Source organism: Eucyclogobius newberryi, unplaced genomic scaffold, assembly GCF_026437365.1.
Source record: "Eucyclogobius newberryi isolate DKJ021-1_F unplaced genomic scaffold, fEucNew1.0.hap1 SCAF_19, whole genome shotgun sequence".
Lineage (NCBI taxonomy): Eukaryota > Metazoa > Chordata > Actinopteri > Gobiiformes > Gobiidae > Eucyclogobius > Eucyclogobius newberryi.
This window is the reverse complement of record NW_027315823.1, coordinates 25,919,583-25,939,612: the sequence shown is the minus strand read 5'-3', so window position 1 is coordinate 25,939,612 and position 20,030 is coordinate 25,919,583. Positions and strand designations below refer to the sequence as shown.

Here is a 20,030-nt window from a genome sequence, read left to right as displayed (position 1 = left end):
GTTGTGGCAAAATGACCATGCAAGAAGAATAATAAGAATAGAAATAAGAGTAATAATAATAATAAGAAGAAACCAGACAAGAGCAAAGACTACCTTGATAAAAATGGCAAAAATGTTGTTTAGTCATGATGCCAATAATTGTGAATAATCCTGTTTCCCTGACATTAAACATAACACCTTGACATTGTGACACCCCTAATCGTGACAGTGAATGTATGAATGAACTCACCTCATGTGGGCAGTTCTCACACGTCTGGAAGTGGCACAGGCCCCTGGACAGCTGCTCGGAGCCGGCGGAGCAGCAGTGCTCCACTCCCTCCTCTATGGCCTGGTTGGCTTGTTTCAGTGAAAACACACACAGCATGGACTCTGTCCTGGAGTGTCCCGTCTCACTGAGCGGAGAAAAAACCCCGTAGAGCACCTTCTCCCCCACATCCAAACCCAACTGTGCCGCCAGCTCGCCCCCCACGTGCCCGTAATAGGCGGCCTGCAGTCCATTGTGCACCACTTTACCCACCGTCTCCTTCCGCCTGCGCTTCGGGACGTAACGACACTCGAGCACCACCTCTCTGTACATCCACACCTCGTGAATGCCCACGGGCAAACGTCCGAGGTGCGTCCGAAAAGGCGAGTTGCTTTTGGACGGATCCTCTCGTTGCAGCGACAGGAAGTAGACAAAGTCCTCGGTGGCGAAGCTGTAGATGTAGTCGATCTTGTACGAGTTTCTGAGGTCGGGACGCACCGTCAGTCCACTCATCACCAGCTCGAACCCGTCCTCGGTGGACAGCGGCCGGAGCACGGATACGGACTTCCTTGGATACTTTTCCGTCACTTTGTCATTGACCGTATTTGCCACAAAGAAGTATGAAGTGACACCTTGTTCTACTATCGTCACTGTCGTGCCAATGGGGCTGGCCACACAGTCCGGGCAGTGAGAGTGACTGTTCTGCGACTCTTTGTAAAGACACTTAGGTTGTTTCGGTGTCTGTGAATAGTCAATAAAGTAACATATCCCATGTTGAGTGCTCCCACAGATGTACAGATAGGGAAGGACATATCCAGCAGGATCAACGAGTAAAACTTCATTATCGGTGTCCACTGCGTCCTCCGGGTCGGTTTCAATGTGGCACAAATGGCAGGTTTGACAGTCCGGACTCCCAACAGGACCCGTCTTCACCTCCCAAAGTTTAAGCAAGTCGCCACCCACGGCTTCGATGACATTCTGAGATCCAACGTATATCTGTTTTTCTTCTGTGTTTACGACTATATTTTGAATGGGCTTTTCTGCTTGGAAGTATTTGAGGTTTGGGTAGACTGTGCTGAAATCCTCCTGCGGGCGCACGACAATGGGACACTGGTGCTGTCCCCGGGAACTCGGTAATATCCAAAGAATTATCCATAGTAAGGCGGTCCGCTTGATCATCTCCAAGCCAGTCAATATGAGGTGTGTCAATGTTACCTACAAGAGACGGCCCGCAGTGGAAACATTATGGGGAATCAGCAGGAGCTCTGTGAAGGAAACGCACACAAAAGATGAGTCGGTCAACAGCTGTGAGCAAGCAAAAGTATCGTCACAGGCAATTTGAACATTTTTAAAAGGTAGAAAAGGTATATACAGTACAATTTCCATTCTTAAACCTCTACATTTACAACTCATTTAGTGGGAAATGAGGCTACGTTTGGGAACATTGTCTGTATCATTAGTTCCCCCCTAAATCATTTCACAAACGTAGATGTTTTAAATGTGTTTTTAAGGCTGAAAATGGTACTTTTGAGGAGCTCTGTGAAGGAAACTAATAAGAATTCTATTGACACTTTTTGATTCCTGTTTGAAATTGAGCATGTGGGTGAATTTCATTAAAGCGGGTTAACAACTGGCAACACTCTGCTACATTATATATCATTTGTTTTAACAAAACATCTACATTTAGGACAATCCCGCATCCCTACAACCCAAACTGCAAACGATCTACGACACAATGCGGGGATTATGCTTCATAAAATGCGCTTTGAGTGTTTCACCGCAGCGTGTAAGCGAGAGCGCAGGTGACTTAAAAGCTTGACTGAAATAAGTGATTGAGGGTGAGACGAAATCCGGGAGCAGGACAGGACCTGTTCAAGCCCGTGGAGCGACTCTGGAAATGTTGAAGTGCTCAGAGGGGGAAAAGTCTTCAGCCAACACAACACTTTACGCTGTGTTAGATGCGCGTAAACAACATCTCTGCGCGTAAAACGTTTGGGACGTGTGAACTGACCTGTTATAACCGATTTATTATAATAAACGAGTCAGAAATAGCCTGTAAGTGAATCTGAATGTAAACGACACTAACATGGCCCGAGCAATGACTTTCCCCGTGATAATCTTCCAACCTGAGACATTTGCCATCGATCTAAAGGAGGACTCACCTGAAGCGCGCGGACAGACTCCCACTGGCACAGATTACGCACGGACACGCCACTGCAGCGCTAAAACTGGCGCACACGTTTACCTGCGCAAACGGATGCAGCAGCGGCCGATTTCACAATAAAACCAAACAAAGTTAACGCTGCTCAAGTGATTCTGATGATCCGTGACGCTGCCACGACAAATGAAAAGACCAGTGGTGGAAAGTAAGTATGAAGGTTATTTAGTGTTTTTATTACAATTTTTTTTTTTTTTTTTACATCGAATTCAAAACATTTTTGACATCGAATTAAATTTCTGTTGATATTGTAACTTTTTTACATCGAATTATTATTATATTTTTTTCTAAATCGAATAAAAATAATCATAATCGTATTCATATACAATTATTTTTTAAACTATATTCAATGTAAAAAAAAATAAAAAATCATTGTAAAAAAATGCAATGTTAAAAAAAAAATTCAAAATCGTAATAAATAAACAAAATAACCCTCATAGTAAGTACCAAAGTAAAAAATATACGCAAGTGAAATGTGTAGGTATCTGTACCTTACTTATTTGATGTTAGAGTAAGTCCATTGTTTTGTTTGTTTACGCGTTTGTTTTTGATGATTTGTTCTGCACTTTGAGCTTTTTGGCACTTGTCTTTTTAATGTTGGTTTTAACTGCAAATGTCACATAAACTAAACTCAGTGGATTGGCATAGTTTTACTTTTACTCCACTGTATTTGAGAGCAAATATCTGCACTTTCTATCTATATTAAAGTGTTTGAACTGGACTGAGACGTTTACGTTAAGGGTTGTCTTTGGCACGTTCACGGTGACGTCCTGCGGAAGGTTGTGAGTTCAAGTCCCAGCTCCCAACTAAAATATGTGCATATAATTCACTACAAATTAGGAAATGTATTCAAATTGCCTTTTTCAAACATCATCAGCACAATTCTTAATAAAAATCACCACATTAATGCTTTATGCAGCGTTCTCAAAATCAGATCAGTTCAAAACAAAGTCAATATTTTATGCACTTTAATTATTCCTGTAATATATACTTTTACTTAAGTGACAAAATTGAGTTCTTCTTCCACCACTGTAAATGGAACGTGTATCTTTGTATATGCCTAACATAGATTGCCTAAGTCAGTGTTTTCTTAATTCTGTGAAATGGGTTTTACTGTATGTGTGTTTTAATAAACCTGATGATTAACGTATGTAGACTTCCAAATCACAGTGACCAAGTGGTTGAATGTGGTGGACAAGGAGGGACACACTCTGTAATTTTAAGCTCATGGATAAAAACTGCAAGAGCATTTTTTATCTATTTTTTCATAATCTTAACACACAGGAAGAGATTGGAACAGCAACAGGTGCTAATAAAACCCTGAAAGCCTAAACATTGAGAAACTCTTGATTTATTTGCTGGAAAACAACTGCTATTGTCATGTTTGCACAGTAAGTCTCACTTTTCATACTATTCATGTATCAATAGGAAAGTGGGACATTCTCTTGAATAAAAGGGAAACGACCTAAAAAATGACCTAAATATATAGCTGTGCAGGACATATTTACACCTTCACCTTTGTGAGCTTTGTTGTTTCTTGTGGAGTTTTGCTCTATTGAATAAAATAGAAATAATATATGACCATTGTCTGTGCTTTTTATAAGCAGTCCTGTTTTAGTCTCCTGCAGTGTTTTTTGTGTTTTTTTTTTAGTTTAATATTGTTATAATGTGTGCTGTAGCTCACTTTGGCAGTGTCACGCTTGAAAAAGAGACAATCTGTTCATATAAAAGATTAAATAAATAATGAATTCAATAGGTTTATTTTGTCCTCGGAGTAGGAAGTTGTGACAGTCTTACTCTTGTGAGCATGACGCTGGTGGAGCGCGTCTGTTCTGCTCCTGAGCCGCGCCTGAAACAAGGAAGTAAAGACAAATTGCGACATTTATTTTGACCGCTCCAAAAGGAACCAAGTGGTTTCCTTTTTCTTTTCTTTTTTTTTGTAAAAGACAGAGGCTTCTGCTTTCTATAACTTGTCAGTCGGGAACCTTCTTATCTTTTTCAGTTTCCCCAGGAAGTGAACTGTGCCAAAAGTGCGTCGCTTTAAGATGCGTAAAAGAAGTAAACTATGAGAGGAATGTGCAGCCTGATCAGTGGAGTTCAGCATCCTCATTCCTCAATAACCTCACACACACACATTTGTACATTTAATTACTGGCTTTAGTGTATACAGATGAGTACACAATTATATGGCCTGGGATTGGTTGTTTCATTTCCTAAAGATGACGTTGTTCTGACATAAAATCTAGATCCAAGTTAAACTTTGACTTGAATTCAAAGGTCAAGACGCGGCTGAGTGATTTATAATGTGCCAGAGCCAGACAGGATTTCAACATTCATTCATGTAGAAGGAGGACTGAGGCCTCTGACGCACATTGTCTCTCTGCAAAAGACTTTATGTGTTTAAATAAGAAACGCATTAGTTAAAACATAATATTACTTAAGTAGATGTCATTTTAGTTATTGTAAAAAATAGCAAAGTATAAAAAAGTAGATGGGTAAACTTCTACTCAAGTAAAAGTCATTTCGAATGTAGCTGTCTGGGTGTAACATGACTCAAACTTTAAAGTTAATGTCATTGGACAGACACAACATTAAATAACATAACATTATATGGTATTTTCAAAAGACAGATAACACAAATTAGAGAATCACATCAGAAGAAGAAATACAACTGTCCAAATCCTTCAATGTTGTCTACATAGACTCATGTCATTTGTCGACTTACATTGGGAGTAAGAGTACTTTAGAACATGTTTGGCAGACGTACAATCTTAAATTAAAAACATTACTCGTCCTCCTGCAGTACCATTTAGTCTGAAGTAACTGTACTCTTGAGTAAAAGTGCTGGTTCCTCGTCCCAGTGTGAGTAAATATACAAGTGACTAAAACTTTATGTTGATGATTTTAACCTTTGAATTCAAATCATTTAAATGCATTGCTCAAAGGCAAAAGTTCCTTTTCTTTTATTGCCATGAATCATTCTTGACAACTTACCGGCACAACTAACAGTGACTGTTGGACTTTAGCTTCAATAATGACGTCTGCAGCGGGCGTTATAGTATCAGTCTCTAAAGAAAAGTCAACAGCACTGAGTCAAAGAAACTCACACTTTTGGGGTGGGGCAAGTCTGCAGCGAATAAATGGACTAAACTAGACTTTATGGGTCCAGCAGAGTAAGAAGTACTGACATACACAAATAAAATGTACAATAGGCTGTTAATATTAGGGCTACTAGTACTGTGAATTCAGTTATTTTTACTTGCAAACATGTTCAAATCCAATCAAACTATCCAAATTGAATGGGCTTAATACACAAATAAGCACTTAAATGTCAAAATAAGGCCCTAGTCATTAGAGTCATATTTATGACCTTAAAGTACTTTTACACACATGCAGTACTCTTACATACACATAGTACTCTTACACACATGCAGTACTCTTACACACATGCAGTACTCTTACACACATGGAGTACTCTTACACACACATAGTACTCTTACACACATGCAGTACTCTTACACACATGCAGTACTCTTACACACATGCAGTACTCTTACACACACATAGTACTCTTACACACACATAGTACTCTTACACACATGCAGTACTCTTACACACATGCAGTACTCTTACACACATGCAGTACTCTTACACACATTCAGTACTCTTACACACATGCAGTACTCTTACACACATGTAGTACTCTTACACACATGTAGTACTCTTACACACACATAGTACTCTTACACACATGCAGTACTCTTACACACACATAGTACTCTTACACACATGTGGTACTCTTACACACATGCGGTACTCTTACACACATGCAGTACTTTTACACACATGTGGTACTCTTACACACACATAGTACTCTTACACACATCCAGTACTCTTACACACACATAGTACTCTTACACACATGCAGTACTTTTACACACATGCAGTACTCTTACACACATGAAGTACTCTTATACACATGTAGCACTCTTACACACATGCAGCACTCTTACACACATGCAGTACTTTTACACACATGGAGTACTCTTACACACACATAGTACTCTTACACACATGCAGTACTCTTACACACACATAGTACTCTTACACACATGCAGTACTCTTACACACATGCAGTACTCTTACACACATGGAGTACTCTTACACACACATAGTACTCTTACACACATGCAGTACTCTTACACACATGCAGTACTCTTACACACATGCAGTACTCTTATACACATGTAGTACTCTTACACACATGTAGTACTCTTACACACATAGTACTCTTACACACATGCAGTACTCTTACACACATGTAGTACTCTTACACACACATAGTACTCTTACACACATGCAGTACTCTTACACACACATAGTACTCTTACACACATGCGGTACTCTTACACACATGCAGTACTTTTACACACATGTGGTACTCTTACACACACATAGTACTCTTACACACATGCGGTACTCTTACACACATGCAGTACTTTTACACACATGTGGTACTCTTACACACACATAGTACTCTTACACACATGCAGTACTCTTACACACATGCAGTACTCTTACACACATGCAGTACTCTTACACACATTCAGTACTCTTACACACATGCAGTACTCTTACACACATGTAGTACTCTTACACACATGTAGTACTCTTACACACACATAGTACTCTTACACACATGCAGTACTCTTACACACACATAGTACTCTTACACACATGTGGTACTCTTACACACATGCGGTACTCTTACACACATGCAGTACTTTTACACACATGTGGTACTCTTACACACACATAGTACTCTTACACACATCCAGTACTCTTACACACACATAGTACTCTTACACACATGCAGTACTTTTACACACATGCAGTACTCTTACACACATGAAGTACTCTTATACACATGTAGCACTCTTACACACATGCAGCACTCTTACACACATGCAGTACTTTTACACACATGGAGTACTCTTACACACACATAGTACTCTTACACACATGCAGTACTCTTACACACACATAGTACTCTTACACACATGCAGTACTCTTACACACATGAAGTACTCTTACACACATGCAATACTTTTACACACACATGCAGTACTTTCACAAAAATGCTGTACTTTTTCCACATCATTACACTTCTTTACACATTTAAACTACATCACACAACTTGAGCTCAAACAAACTAGTACTGGAGCTAAAGATTAAAGTCTAAGGAATAATGTCTAAAGAATAAAGAATGCGGTGTCGGGTGATCGCGATCAAAACATGGACGCTCGGTAATATCGTTACTATAAAACAAACATTAATGGATATTATATAGACCAAAACGAAACATAGTGTAATTGGTTCTCAGGCCTATGCTGCCCTCACGTGGCCACTTTTTAAATCTCGCGCAATGACAACATTTTCCCTCAAATCGAAAGTGAAAAAGTGGAATATAGACAAGTCACTGTTAAATTCACTTGTCTTTCGCTTCGAGTCTCATGAGCCTCGTATTTGTCCAAAAGGACTCGATTAGCTTGTTTACTTCTAAAAGACCGTTTATTTCTAAAAGCTGCATAATATGGCGAATATTGACGAAGGTTTCTACTCTCGACAACTGTAAGTAGCTCACATTCATGGATAGTTTAGATTAAACTGCCTCACCTACTCGTTCTGTCTATTTAACATTGACAGACATTTTCAGGTAATGTTTCCTTTCTAGTTCCCAGTTATTGCATTTTTAAATTGGTTCACGATTATTCCCAAATTATTCGTCGAATCAGCTGTTTTAAAACTCAGAGTTCAAAATACCGATCATTTAATAGAGCCATATGAAGTAGAAAGTATTTGTCCAAGATAAATACCGAAGTAAGAATAAAACGTATTTGGGGAAACTTTAAGGTCAGTGTATTTATGATTTGTTTTGTTTTTCTTAAGAATTCAGTGTTAAAAATCTAATATTAAACCGTATTATAAATGTGATTGCAAAATACCAAAAATCTGAAATGAAATACCATTATTTTTAAGCAATTGGTCAAAATAGTTTTACTCAACATACAAGATCAGCAAAAATACTCCACAAATTAAGAAATTAAATGAAGAGTTGTTATTTAATTTTCCGTTTTCTGAAAACTGTTTTGGTCAAAGGGAAGAAAGCGCCCTCTCTGGCAAAAAGATGTTAATGCCAAACTATAAACTATTAGAAAGCCCTAATGCTGTATTGTCTATACTTCTGAACACCACTATAATAAGCACAGGCTCTTCTACCATGGAGCCAGGAATAGTAACAAGAACATTAGTGCAATGAATATTAGTTGTGGGGGAAATAGAAGAAGGAAGAGAAAAGTTTCTAAAAGTACTAACAGGAGTAGGTGTAGTGGTCAGACCAGACGGGGCGTGGGTCAGGGGTCAGGGGTCAGAAGAATTCCACTGCCCAGACAAAGAATGGCTCACTCAGCACGAGATGACGGTTAACAGTTAAAGTCCACGCACATTTCACCTTGTGGACAATGTTGCGCAATGTAATTAAATGAAGGACCATTTTGTCCTGGATCAGAATCAGAAAAGGTTTATTACCGTTGCCAATGAACAGAATTCACAAAAATAGGAATTTGCTTTGATGATACTGTGCAACATAAAACAATGAACAGTGATAAAATAACCTATATAAAGTCAAAAGTCAAACAATTTAAATCTGCTATAGGATAAATATAAAAATAGGCTATAAGATAAAAATAGGCTTACTATGTACACAGAATTTACAGTTGAATTTACAGATGTAGTGCAGAAAGTGAACAGTGCAGTGAGTGATTCAATTATGGTTAAAATGGCAGTGTTTAAGAAGTGTCCATTAGTCAGAGGAACGACAGAGGAAAAGAAACTGTTGGCAATGGACTGCAGCCTCCTGCCTGAGGGGAGTGGCCTCCTGCCTGAGAGGAGTGGCCTCCTGCCTGAGAGGAGTGTCCTCCTGCCTGAGAGGAGTGGCCTCCTGCCTGAGAGGAGTGTCCTCCTGCCTGAGGGGAGTGGCTTCCTGCCTAAGGGAAGTGGTTCAAATAGTCCGTGTCCAGGGTGAAAAGGGTCGGCTGTGATCCGACCTGCTCGTCCCAGGGCCCTGGAGACGTACAGGTCCTGCAGAGATGGAAGTCTGCAGCCGATCAATCCACAATACTCAGATGAACGCGCACAAAGTGGAGGCCAGAGAGAGACTCTGAGGCCTGTACACAAAATACACATAAAAACACTGACCAACACAAAAGAGGAAAAACATTTTTGCCAGGGTAGAGTAAAGTTTACTCTTAGGGATGCCAAGATTATTAGATTAATCAATAATCATGATTATTTAGGTCACAATATAATCGTAAAGACTAAAAAAGTTTTTTTTAAACCAAATTGATTGAAAACTGACTATTTTCTTACTAAATTACAAAAAGCTATTTTTTTTCCTCAAAAAATCCAACCTAAATATAAAATGCTTTTTTTATCATGTCGTTTATGTTGAATTGATCATTCAGAAAGTTTAATTTCCTTAAGCAGGAAACATATTGAGGAGCGGTAATGTGTTAAGAAAACAAAAAGAAAAGAATGCGTACGATTTTATTGTTGTTTTGATCATGATGTTAATAATTGTGAATAATCTCACAATATTACACTAAAGTTTGAAATCATGACATCTGTAGTTGCTGATTTCCCCTCGGAGTCCCTGGAGAGAATGGCGTGCATACCAATAAAATACAATATACTCTATGTACATTTTTCAAGTATATTGATACAATCAATCCTTTTAAATCCAGTCCCTGTAACTTCTGCAACTTCGACCCACCTCTGCTCAGACTTAACCTCTCCCTGTCTGTTATTGTAGGTATGTCCTGGGACATGAGGCCATGCACCGGATGGGCACTGCCAGTGTGCTCGTTGCTGGGATGCGGGGTCTCGGGGTGGAGATTGCCAAAAATGTGATTCTGTCTGGGGTCAAATCTGTCACTATCCAGGATGAAGGCGTGGCACAGTGGACCGACCTCTCATCGCAGGTTCTGACTGGAATAAGTGTCACACAATGTTTACCAGTGCCATAAACAGTAAAGTCCTAATGCAGATGTGTCAAAGTGCAAGTGATAAAGTCTGCTTTTTTCTAGTTTGTGGTTAGAGAGAAGCAGCAAAGAAGCATTCAAACAAGAAGCACACACAGGAGTCATAGGATACACTCAAGTACAGGATGAAAACATGACAACTTACTTGAGTAAAAGTAAGAGTAGTAATAGTAAGATCTAAAAAGTCCTTTTGAAGAACATTTTACCACTTTAAGGGTTCTATTTTAGGCAATAAAACATCAATTATCAATATGAACATGTCCAAAAAGAACTAAATGATTATTATGAAGATGTAGGGCTTAATTATAGACACATTTAAGAGTGGCTTTATTTTCAAGGAGGACTACATCATTTACGCTCTGATTCTGTTTCCTTTTGAATAGTTTTATTTTCATTCTTAGCAGACAGGATTAACTTTTTATATTGTACTTACGACCATACAGACCTTAGGTTTCTCTGATCTCAGAAGCTAAGCAGCGTTGGGCCTGTATAGTATGTACAGTATATCATTTATTCTAATTAACATGCACTGTCCCGACCAAATAAACAACAATATGACAAAAACCATAGTGTGTTGTTCTAACGTGACATGTCTTTTCAGTTTTTCTTGAACGAGTCCAGTGTTGGTCAGAACCGAGCCCTGTGTTCACTGCAGCAGCTGAGGGCCCTGAACCCTCATGTTCAAGTGAACCAACACACAGGAACCTTGAACCAGGAACTACTCCTGCAGTTCCAGGTTAGAAACTTGAATCAGTGTGTACCGTATTAGGAGTGGGAGATGGGAAACAAGACAGGGTCCTCAAGAACGAGATTAGACAGGATTTCAGCACAGTAACTAATAAATAAATACTTTTTATTTTTATCATGGGTTTATTTATGTATATTCTTTATTGATAAATATGTTTTAGTATATTTGAACATGCAAGATATCTTACTTTTTTCAATCTTCCCTCATTAAAAATAAACTATTCAACGTTGTAAATTATTTAGTGTGGCCTTTGTTCCTTAGAAAGACTTTAAAAAAAAATATATATATATTGTTTTTATTTATATTCTAATTGGGTGCATAATTATTACTATAGCCTTTGTGTTATAAAATGCTGTAGCCTTTACACAGTTACATGCAATAAATATCATATACTTATTTCCTTTTGCAGGTGGTAGTCCTCACTGACTCCTCTTTGGATGACCAGAAGAGATTTGGAGACTTCTGTCATTCAAATGGGATTCAGTTCATAGTTGCAGACACCAAAGGACTCTGTGGGTAAGAAGAACACACACACACACACACACACTTCATATATTTACACGTTTGTTTTGCATTTCCCTCTCATTCTCTGCTTCTCATTGCAGTCAGTTGTTTTGTGACTTTGGTGAAGCGTTTGAAGTGTTGGACCAGGATGGAGAGACGCCTGAATCCGTGCTGATCCAAAAAATCTCACAGGTGTTTATCCATTCACTATTGTTTCATCCATTTACACAATAAACTAAACCTGCTTTCCAAACAAGCTAAAGTAAAGCCTCTGACCCTGAACAAACAGCAGCAGTAGAATTTAACCCAAAGTCTTAATCTCAGAACAACACTCAGCGTCGCTGCCAGTCTTATGTGCAAGTGCTTTTATCAAGACTGAAGCTGTAATCAGTTTATTGTTGGTGTTTTAGGGGAATCCTGGAATAGTCATCTGCAGCGATGATCAGAGACACGGCTTTAAAGACGGATCCAGAGTGATTTTCTCTGAAGTTCAGGGAATGACTGAGCTCAACAGCCTCGGGCCTGTGGAAATCAAAGAGAGAGGTCAGTTTTGATCAGTATCACTGACAGTGCTTCAAACAATGTAAGACTATAGCTATTGACAATGTGAAGGGACCAAAAGAAACGTATACGTATAATACATGTGTATGTATTACACACACACACACACACACACACACTTACATACTTTTTTAATGTAACTATTTACAATTACATGCTAAAATCTTACTCAAGTACATGTTTAAAAATGTACTCAAACAATTAAAATTACCGTCCTCAATACAATTACTGCATTTGTGAGTATTTCTTATTGGTTACTTCCCACTCCTGCTTGTCGACTATAAAAAATACAATAATGTTTGATAAATGTACCATAGCCCTGGACAATACAGACTTTAAAATACACAATTTTCATAAATAATACACTTTATTTGTGAATAATTTGTGTCTAGAAGTCACCATATTGCAACCTTTATTTGGTCGATTATGTAAATTAAAAAGTTTTTTAATATAATCGTTTTAGATAGCTATTATTAGATAGTAATCGCCAACTAGTCGACTACTAAATCTGTCGACTAAAGTTACAGCCCCAATTCTGAGCACTTTTTAAGAGATATCATATTGTGAATGTGTGTTTTCACCATTATTTTTTAACATTATAAAGTACTTGCAGTAGTAGTCATAGTAGCAGAGTTACTGGTTTTACTCGGGTCATTTTACACTTACACAATAAAGTGCATTATGTAACCTTTCTGGTGGAGGGTCTGCGTAACATTTAGGGCAAAGCAATAACGTCCACAGAAGTCACAGAAAAGTCCCACGGTGCTTCTTTAAGTTGGTATACTTCTAAGTACTGTATACTTTTCAGGCTCTTTTTCCTTCAGTATCGGTGACACTTCGACCTTCTCAAAGTACGAGCGCGGTGGGATCGTGACCGAAGTGAAAGAGCCTCGCACAATCCATTTTGTAAGTTCTCACATTTTAACTCGATTTTCCATTCAGTAGTAAACAAAACAAACTCCTGTACATTCCTCTCAGAAATCACTGAGCCAGACCCTGACGCTAGACCCAGAGCTACTGACAACAAACGACTTTGGGAAAATAGACCGGCATAAGACGCTGCATCTGGCCTTTCAAGCTCTGCACGCCTTTGTGGAGAAAGAGCAACGACTGCCACGTCCCCACTGTCAGGTCAGCAGTAATTCTATCACTTGTTTTGTGTCACTTAAGGCTGCAACGACTAATCAACTAATCGTAAGTCGTATTTGATAATTGTAATGGTTATCTAGATTATACAGACTCTAAAACACATGTGATGATACTTTTTATAACATACCCAGGGGCATTATTAAATCAAAATGTCAAAAAAGAAAAAGTCTGAATTTCATCAATAATGCATTTAATTTGTAAATACTCTCTATCTAGAAGCCTTTGGTCAACACATTTTCGAGCCTTATTTGGTTGATAATGTATTTAACAATCTTTAGTTGCAGCCGTAGTGTCACTTTATTTTACTTACTGCCCATTTATTGAGATTATTCTGTCAGGAACGCCATCTGGCATAAAAGAACAAAACAAATAAGACTTTATTATTGAATTCTTGTGCCTAATAATTAAACTGCACTACGTTTGACAAAGCTGTTTGTTGCGTTTTAGAAGAATCCAAAATGACATCAACTACTATCGATTGTTCTTCCCCAATTCATTGATGTGGTTCTGTCAGGAAGGGCATCTGGCTTGAGTAAAGAAATACATAATTAGCCATTTTCAAGGCTGGTAAATTAGTTATATTTCTTGTATGATAGTCATAAGCTGATGCACAGTACTGGAATTGCATGTTCAGTGTAATGTAACTGTTTATTATTAACATTATTGCATTTGATCATGTTATTATATATTTATTAAGTCTTTATAACGACTTGATATACTGGAGGTTGGAACCATGTAGTTGTAGATATTATTTCTCCTCTTTACAGTCAGACGCAGACGTGATTCTTCGTACAGTGAGAGACTTGAACGAAGATGTCAAACTGGAAAATCTGGATGAAGCCGCAGTGAGGACGTTTTCGTTCACCGCTCAGGGCGACTTGGCTCCTCTCAACGCTTTCATCGCAGGACTCGCAGCTCAGGAAGTGATAAAGGTATCAAACGTTCATGACTTCACATGATCTTTTGGTTTCTAATTTGGTTTTGGTGATATGGGTTTATCTCGGACAGAATTGAACACAAACGAGGACATTTTGTACAGTCAATGAATGGTCTATTTGCAATCATTTTTTGTATATAAGGCGCACAAAATGACTCCGAGGTCAGTAAGCACAACCAGAATGAATCCCTATATATAAAGGTGCACTGGATTATAAGTCGTTTTTTGCAAAAAATAAAGGCTTTTAAGTGCGCCTTATAGTGCGGAGAGTACAGTACTTAAAATACACACTGCAAAAACTAAATTAAGCTAATAAACATCATATCATTATATTTATTATGAACTTTGCATGTATTTTCCATTTTGATCAACTGAAGCTAATTTGTTCTTCTTTTATTAAATATACAAAGACTCGACAACATTAAAACAGGAGAAAAATGTAAACGCTAAATTAAAATTCCATAGTTTTATTCCTTCTAGCAAAAACATTTAAAAAAAAGTTAAACAGGAGAAGCAAACTTGCTAGTTTGCAATGTTGTTCATTGTTCTGTATTGTTCTGGTCTAAATTCAAATTTAGTTCTTAATTTTTTGAATTCTGTTCATGGACAATAGTAATAAACTTTTTCTGATTCTGGTGTAATTTGGGAGCAATATGGCAAATGTTGAAGGCTTTCTCAACAGTTTACCACAGAAAAATCTCAATGCAAACCACTTGAAACATTTCTTTAACATGGTGCTTACATTTGAAGTTACTTTTGATGTTTTTTAAGGCTTGCAGCAGGAAGTTTATGCCTCTAAAACAGTGGTTCTACTATGATGCACTGGAGTGTCTCCCTGAAGATGACATCCAAGTAGACGAAAGCTTGTTTTCATTAGTAAGTTGGCAACTCCAAAATTAGTTTAATGTGAAGATAATAGTTCATAATACGATGTTTTGAGTTGTGTGTGATTATGCTTGCAGAAGGGCTCAAGATATGATGGACAAATTGCAGTGTTTGGCTCAGATTTCCAGGAGAAGTTGGGGAGGCAGAAGTACTTTCTGGTAAGAGCAGCAGGGGGCGCTCCTTACTTTGTAAAGACACACCGCTGCTTTGTATCTGAGGTTGTCCAACTGTAATAAGGTTTAAAAGCGGTGATATTTTTTAAATTCATTTAATCGTTATTTAACCAGGAGAATCTCATTGAGAATAAAAGCCTCTTTTCACTACAGTTGCACAAGCAAACATTATTCAAATAACAGATTATGGAAAACATTTCCAAGATATTGATGAAGACTCCAATGCTTTCAACTTGGATTTAAAGGCATTTAAGGACAAGAACAATTTCCTGTCAACATGTTCCAAGCAAAAAGAGCTGAGTGAACTGATTTTAACTTTAACACTTTTGCTTTTGTAGCAGCAACAATCCACTTAAAATCTTTGGTTTGGACATCGGATCGTCAAATTTAGGCCTATTTTATGTTTTGAATCTGAATGAAAGCCAAACATATTCAGTAGTAATTAGCTTGGGAGCCACTGCTGAATGTGTTTGACTTTGATGTGGTCTGGTGTTGATGATGGCACATGCAGGAAGCGCCTGTAATATAGGTGGCATTTCCTGAGTCACTGACCTCTCACAGCCCTTTCCCTGTTTTCCTCCCAAACTATTATCTTTACTGTGATGTTTTAATTTCCACACCAGTTCCATATGTACTCAGCTTCACACTGTGTAAATAAACAAGCAGATCACCAAAAATGTTGCTTTTTTAACTAAATCTCTTGTCTTTTTAGGTTGGAGCGGGTGCTATTGGGTGTGAACTTCTGAAAAACTTTGCTCTGATTGGACTTGGAGCCGGAGAAGAAGGACACATCACTGTAACAGACATGGACCACATCGAGAAGTCCAACTTGAATCGTCAGTTCCTGTTCCGATCTCAAGATATTGGGGTGAGAATTAGGAATGTCAAAAAATGGATACCCAGCAACTTATCGATTAGATGCTTATTTGACCAAAGTTAGACACTTCCTGACAAGTTTTAGACTGATCAGAACTAGTCTAAGACCATTATAATGTTAGATAAACTTCATTAAGAGTGAGCGATATTGATAAAAATGTATATCTTGATCTTTTTTTGGAGTATCCAGATAACAATGTTCATACAGTGTCAATCCAACAAAGATTTGTTTAAACGGGCAAAGGTATTAGTTGAAGTTTAATTATCAGTGAAATGTCTGTAAAATTACACAAAACTGCAGAAAGATTCACTTATACCCTCATTTGAAAGTTTTTATTTTCAAGCAGCTCTTTTTGAAGATTTTTTCAACATAAACTTTGTACTTATTAAAAAATAGCATTATCTTCATATTATCTAAATTTTGATATATTGCCCACCTCTAGTTGAAATGTACATTCTGCTGTTGCTCCATTTTCCTCAGTATGTAACTTTGAAGCTTTAGTAAACACTAGTAAAATACATCTGTTAAATGTTGAATGGACTAGGACTAAAATCCTCATTACCAGGTCCAAACCCGACAATCCTTATTTTGAATTTTTGTTGCACACATTGATGTTTTCTGTCTCAAGAGAAATATTTTGCTAGTGTGAGTAAAACCTGGATCACAGCAAATATTAACAAATAAAAAGATCTGAACTTGAACTAAAACAAAGTGACACAGTTTGAGAACCACAAACATACAGGAACCACAAGCTCTTTGTGGCTCCTGTCTGACCCCTGAAGTGCAGGGGTCAGAGGTTGTCCCTAATAGCTCATGTCAGGTCGAACATAATCCATCTGTGTCTGTGGACAGATCTGCTGCTGGACACTATTTGGGAATGTTTTGAAAGTGGCCCTATCAAACAGCAGATCTCTTAAACACGGGCTTATATAACTGCAATTAGAACAAAGTGTGTTCTATATGTTCTGATAACTTAACTCAAGAACAGTGTTTCTCAAAATGAGGCTCTGGACACGGAAGAAGGGTCAGGTTTAAGGAGAGTGTTGACCTTTGATAAAGTAGTAGTTGTTGAAATTGCATTAGACTGATAATAATAATGAAAACTAATATAAACGTGTATTAAATGTTATTAAAGGGGACATATCATGAAAAATCAACTTTAATGAGCTTTTCATTTTGTTATGACAGTGTTTCCTCATCAGTAGTTTATTCTAAATTGTATTTTGATTGATTCCTGCATGTTTAAGTTAGTCCTGTATTCTCCTGCCACTGAGGAAATTCCTGTTTTCACTTACCCCCTATCCCCGCGCACATCTTTGCACTTATGAGTGATTATTTAAAAGATGAAGACTCTCTCGGGGGGAAATAAAATGTCACGTAGCCACTTAAACAAAATAAAAACACATCAATGACAATCTGCTGCTTGTCACGATGAACAAAATGTAAAATAATAATGCAAATATGTTATAGTTCAATAGAGAAGATCGTAATATGTCCCCTCTGAAATATGTTACTTTTATTTATTTCAGAAACCCAAATCAGAGGTCGCAGCCAGAGCTGTGAAAGCCATGAATCCACAGATGAACATCACAGCCCACCAGAACCGTTTGGCCTCAGAGAGTGAACAAGTTTACAATTACCACTTCTTCTCTAAACTCAATGGAGCAGCTGCAGCTTTGGACAATGTGGAAGCCAGTAAGGACACAACAGCTCATTTTGGAAATAGTTCTGTTTGGAATGGTATTAGCTGTCAGAATTGATTGCAGAAGTTCATTAAACCTAATTTGTTTCTCCTGATAAGTGGTCGACACTGAATTTAAATATGAATTGTACTTAAAGGCGGTATGGACGATTTTTCGGCGATTTGAGAACGCAGACGGAAGTGCGCATGCGCGCTCCCCCGTGCGGACTGATACAACACACACGTGCGTTTGTTTATTAGCGCAACGGAGCGCATCGCATCGCTCGTCTCCCGTAGATTTCTGTCCACTTCTGCGTCAGCTCGAACTGTCTTTCTCCGTCTTCATTTTGCCCCGTACACTGAGGGAACTATATTATGATAGATCCATGCGCTTAGACACGCGGAAATGTGGGACGAGCCTGACGCGGCTGCAGGTGAGCGGTAGGTGCGTTTTATGATTGATACGTGGCAGGACTAATGATTTATCCACGCCACGAGGAAATATGATAAAAAAAATTGCTGAAAAAAATCGTCCATTCCACCTTTAATGTTCTAATGTTTTGTTGTATGTATGTTTATGTTTTGTGTTTCGGTTCTGGGGAAGGGTAAAATGGCCTCTACATTTTCATTATGATTTTTTTTTATATTAAGTGATGATAGTATTGACGACGTAACTGACACTAGACAAAATACTTACATAAGCATCCAAAATATTTGTACCAACTAAGAATATTTAAGTATATCAGCTGCTGTTATTCCAGATTTCATAGTCGATTCTCTAATTGGAAATGGGAATGAGCCCATCACTTTTGAATTGCCAAAGACTTAAGTACCGTAACACACCTAAAAGGGCTTGCCTATAATGTGTCCTCAGCATGTGGCAGCGAATGACAATCTCAGAATCTGTTGTGCTTGTAAAAATAATCTTTAATTATCAACATTGTAAATCATTGTCCCTGTCTTTGTAAGGGGCCTACCTGGATGCCTGCTGTGTGGCGCATAAGAAGCCCATGCTGGAGGGAGGGACTCTGGGCAGCAAAGGCCACACTCTGGTGGTGGTGCCTCATCTCACCGAGTCTTACGGTCCAGCCAAGTCCAGCTCCAAGAAGGAAATCCCACTGTGCACCCTCAAAAACTTCCCTCATCGCATTGAGCACACACTGCAGGTATTGTGTGAGCGGCAGAGATGCTTTCCACTGGAGCGAGATGGCACGGGTCAGTACTTTCAGAGTCAATGGGACCAAGACATCCTGCGAAGACCACTCCTGTGTATTGTCTGAGCGGTCCAGTTTTAAAAAAGGGAAAGCCAAAAATATACAATGTTAATCCCTCAAGGACGTCAAGCTATTGATTAAGGATGAAAAAAGAGTTATTGGGCATTATTGATTTTCGATGTGGCTGTCAAGTCCTGCGATATCAATATTATTGCAAAATGTTTCAATATACTTTATGACACAATACTTTTAGTTATAATAAAGCAAATTTGTCCATGCCTTAATCTAATAATCACACTCTGTCAAAATGTAAACTGTATAGAGAAAAAACCAAGACTAAAACAATGCTTAAATTAGGCTGAAATAGGAAAATCATGAATAAAATCAGTCTTTTTCAGTCCATCCATCCATCCATCTTCTGCCGCTTTATCCGGGGCCGGGTCGCGGGGGCAACAGTCTGAGCAGGGACTCCCAGACTTCCTTCTCCCCAGATACTTCCTCTAACTCCTCCGGGGGGAACCCGAAGCGTTCCCAGGCCAGCCGAGAGACATAGTCTCTCCAGCATGTCCTGGGTCTTCCCCGGGGCCTCTTCCCGGTGGGACATGCCTGAAACACCTCCCGAGGGAGGCGCCCAGGAGGCATCCGGAACAGATGCCCGAGCCACCTCAGCTGGCTCCTCTCGACGTGGAGGAGCAGCGGCTCTACTCTGAGCTCCCCCCGTGTGGCCGAGCTCCTCGCCT

General features: G+C 38.7%; 2 protein-coding genes across 6 annotated transcripts in view; one reads left to right on the top strand and one right to left on the bottom strand.

Annotated features, from left to right (window-relative positions):
* The window catches only part of LOC140365881 (macrophage-stimulating protein receptor-like), a 31,485-nt gene extending 29,020 nt beyond the window's left edge, over nt 1-2,465 (bottom strand). For all 4 annotated transcript variants that reach the window (XM_072452465.1, XM_072452466.1, XM_072452469.1 and 1 more), the window contains exons 1-2: nt 2,407-2,465; nt 230-1,509 (exon numbers count right to left, since the gene is read on the bottom strand). In XM_072452465.1, coding sequence (XP_072308566.1) covers nt 230-1,423 — 1,194 coding nt within the window. In that variant the 5' untranslated portion in view covers nt 1,424-1,509; nt 2,407-2,465. The remainder of the gene's footprint in view (nt 1-229; nt 1,510-2,406) is intronic.
* Nucleotides 2,466-7,963: 5,498 nt separating this feature from the next.
* The window catches only part of uba7 (ubiquitin-like modifier activating enzyme 7), a 55,697-nt gene continuing 43,630 nt past the window's right edge, over nt 7,964-20,030 (top strand). The window contains exons 1-14 of one of the 2 annotated variants that reach the window (XM_072452462.1): nt 7,964-8,093; nt 10,333-10,501; nt 11,163-11,297; nt 11,719-11,825; nt 11,915-12,005; nt 12,224-12,356; nt 13,183-13,280; nt 13,353-13,505; nt 14,291-14,455; nt 15,232-15,336; nt 15,423-15,503; nt 16,231-16,386; nt 17,925-18,090; nt 19,046-19,242. In XM_072452462.1, coding sequence (XP_072308563.1) covers nt 8,056-8,093; nt 10,333-10,501; nt 11,163-11,297; nt 11,719-11,825; nt 11,915-12,005; nt 12,224-12,356; nt 13,183-13,280; nt 13,353-13,505; nt 14,291-14,455; nt 15,232-15,336; nt 15,423-15,503; nt 16,231-16,386; nt 17,925-18,090; nt 19,046-19,242 — 1,794 coding nt within the window. In that variant the 5' untranslated portion in view covers nt 7,964-8,055. The remainder of the gene's footprint in view (nt 8,094-10,332; nt 10,502-11,162; nt 11,298-11,718; nt 11,826-11,914; nt 12,006-12,223; nt 12,357-13,182; nt 13,281-13,352; nt 13,506-14,290; nt 14,456-15,231; nt 15,337-15,422; nt 15,504-16,230; nt 16,387-17,924; nt 18,091-19,045; nt 19,243-20,030) is intronic. The other variant, XM_072452461.1, reaches the window with a different exon arrangement.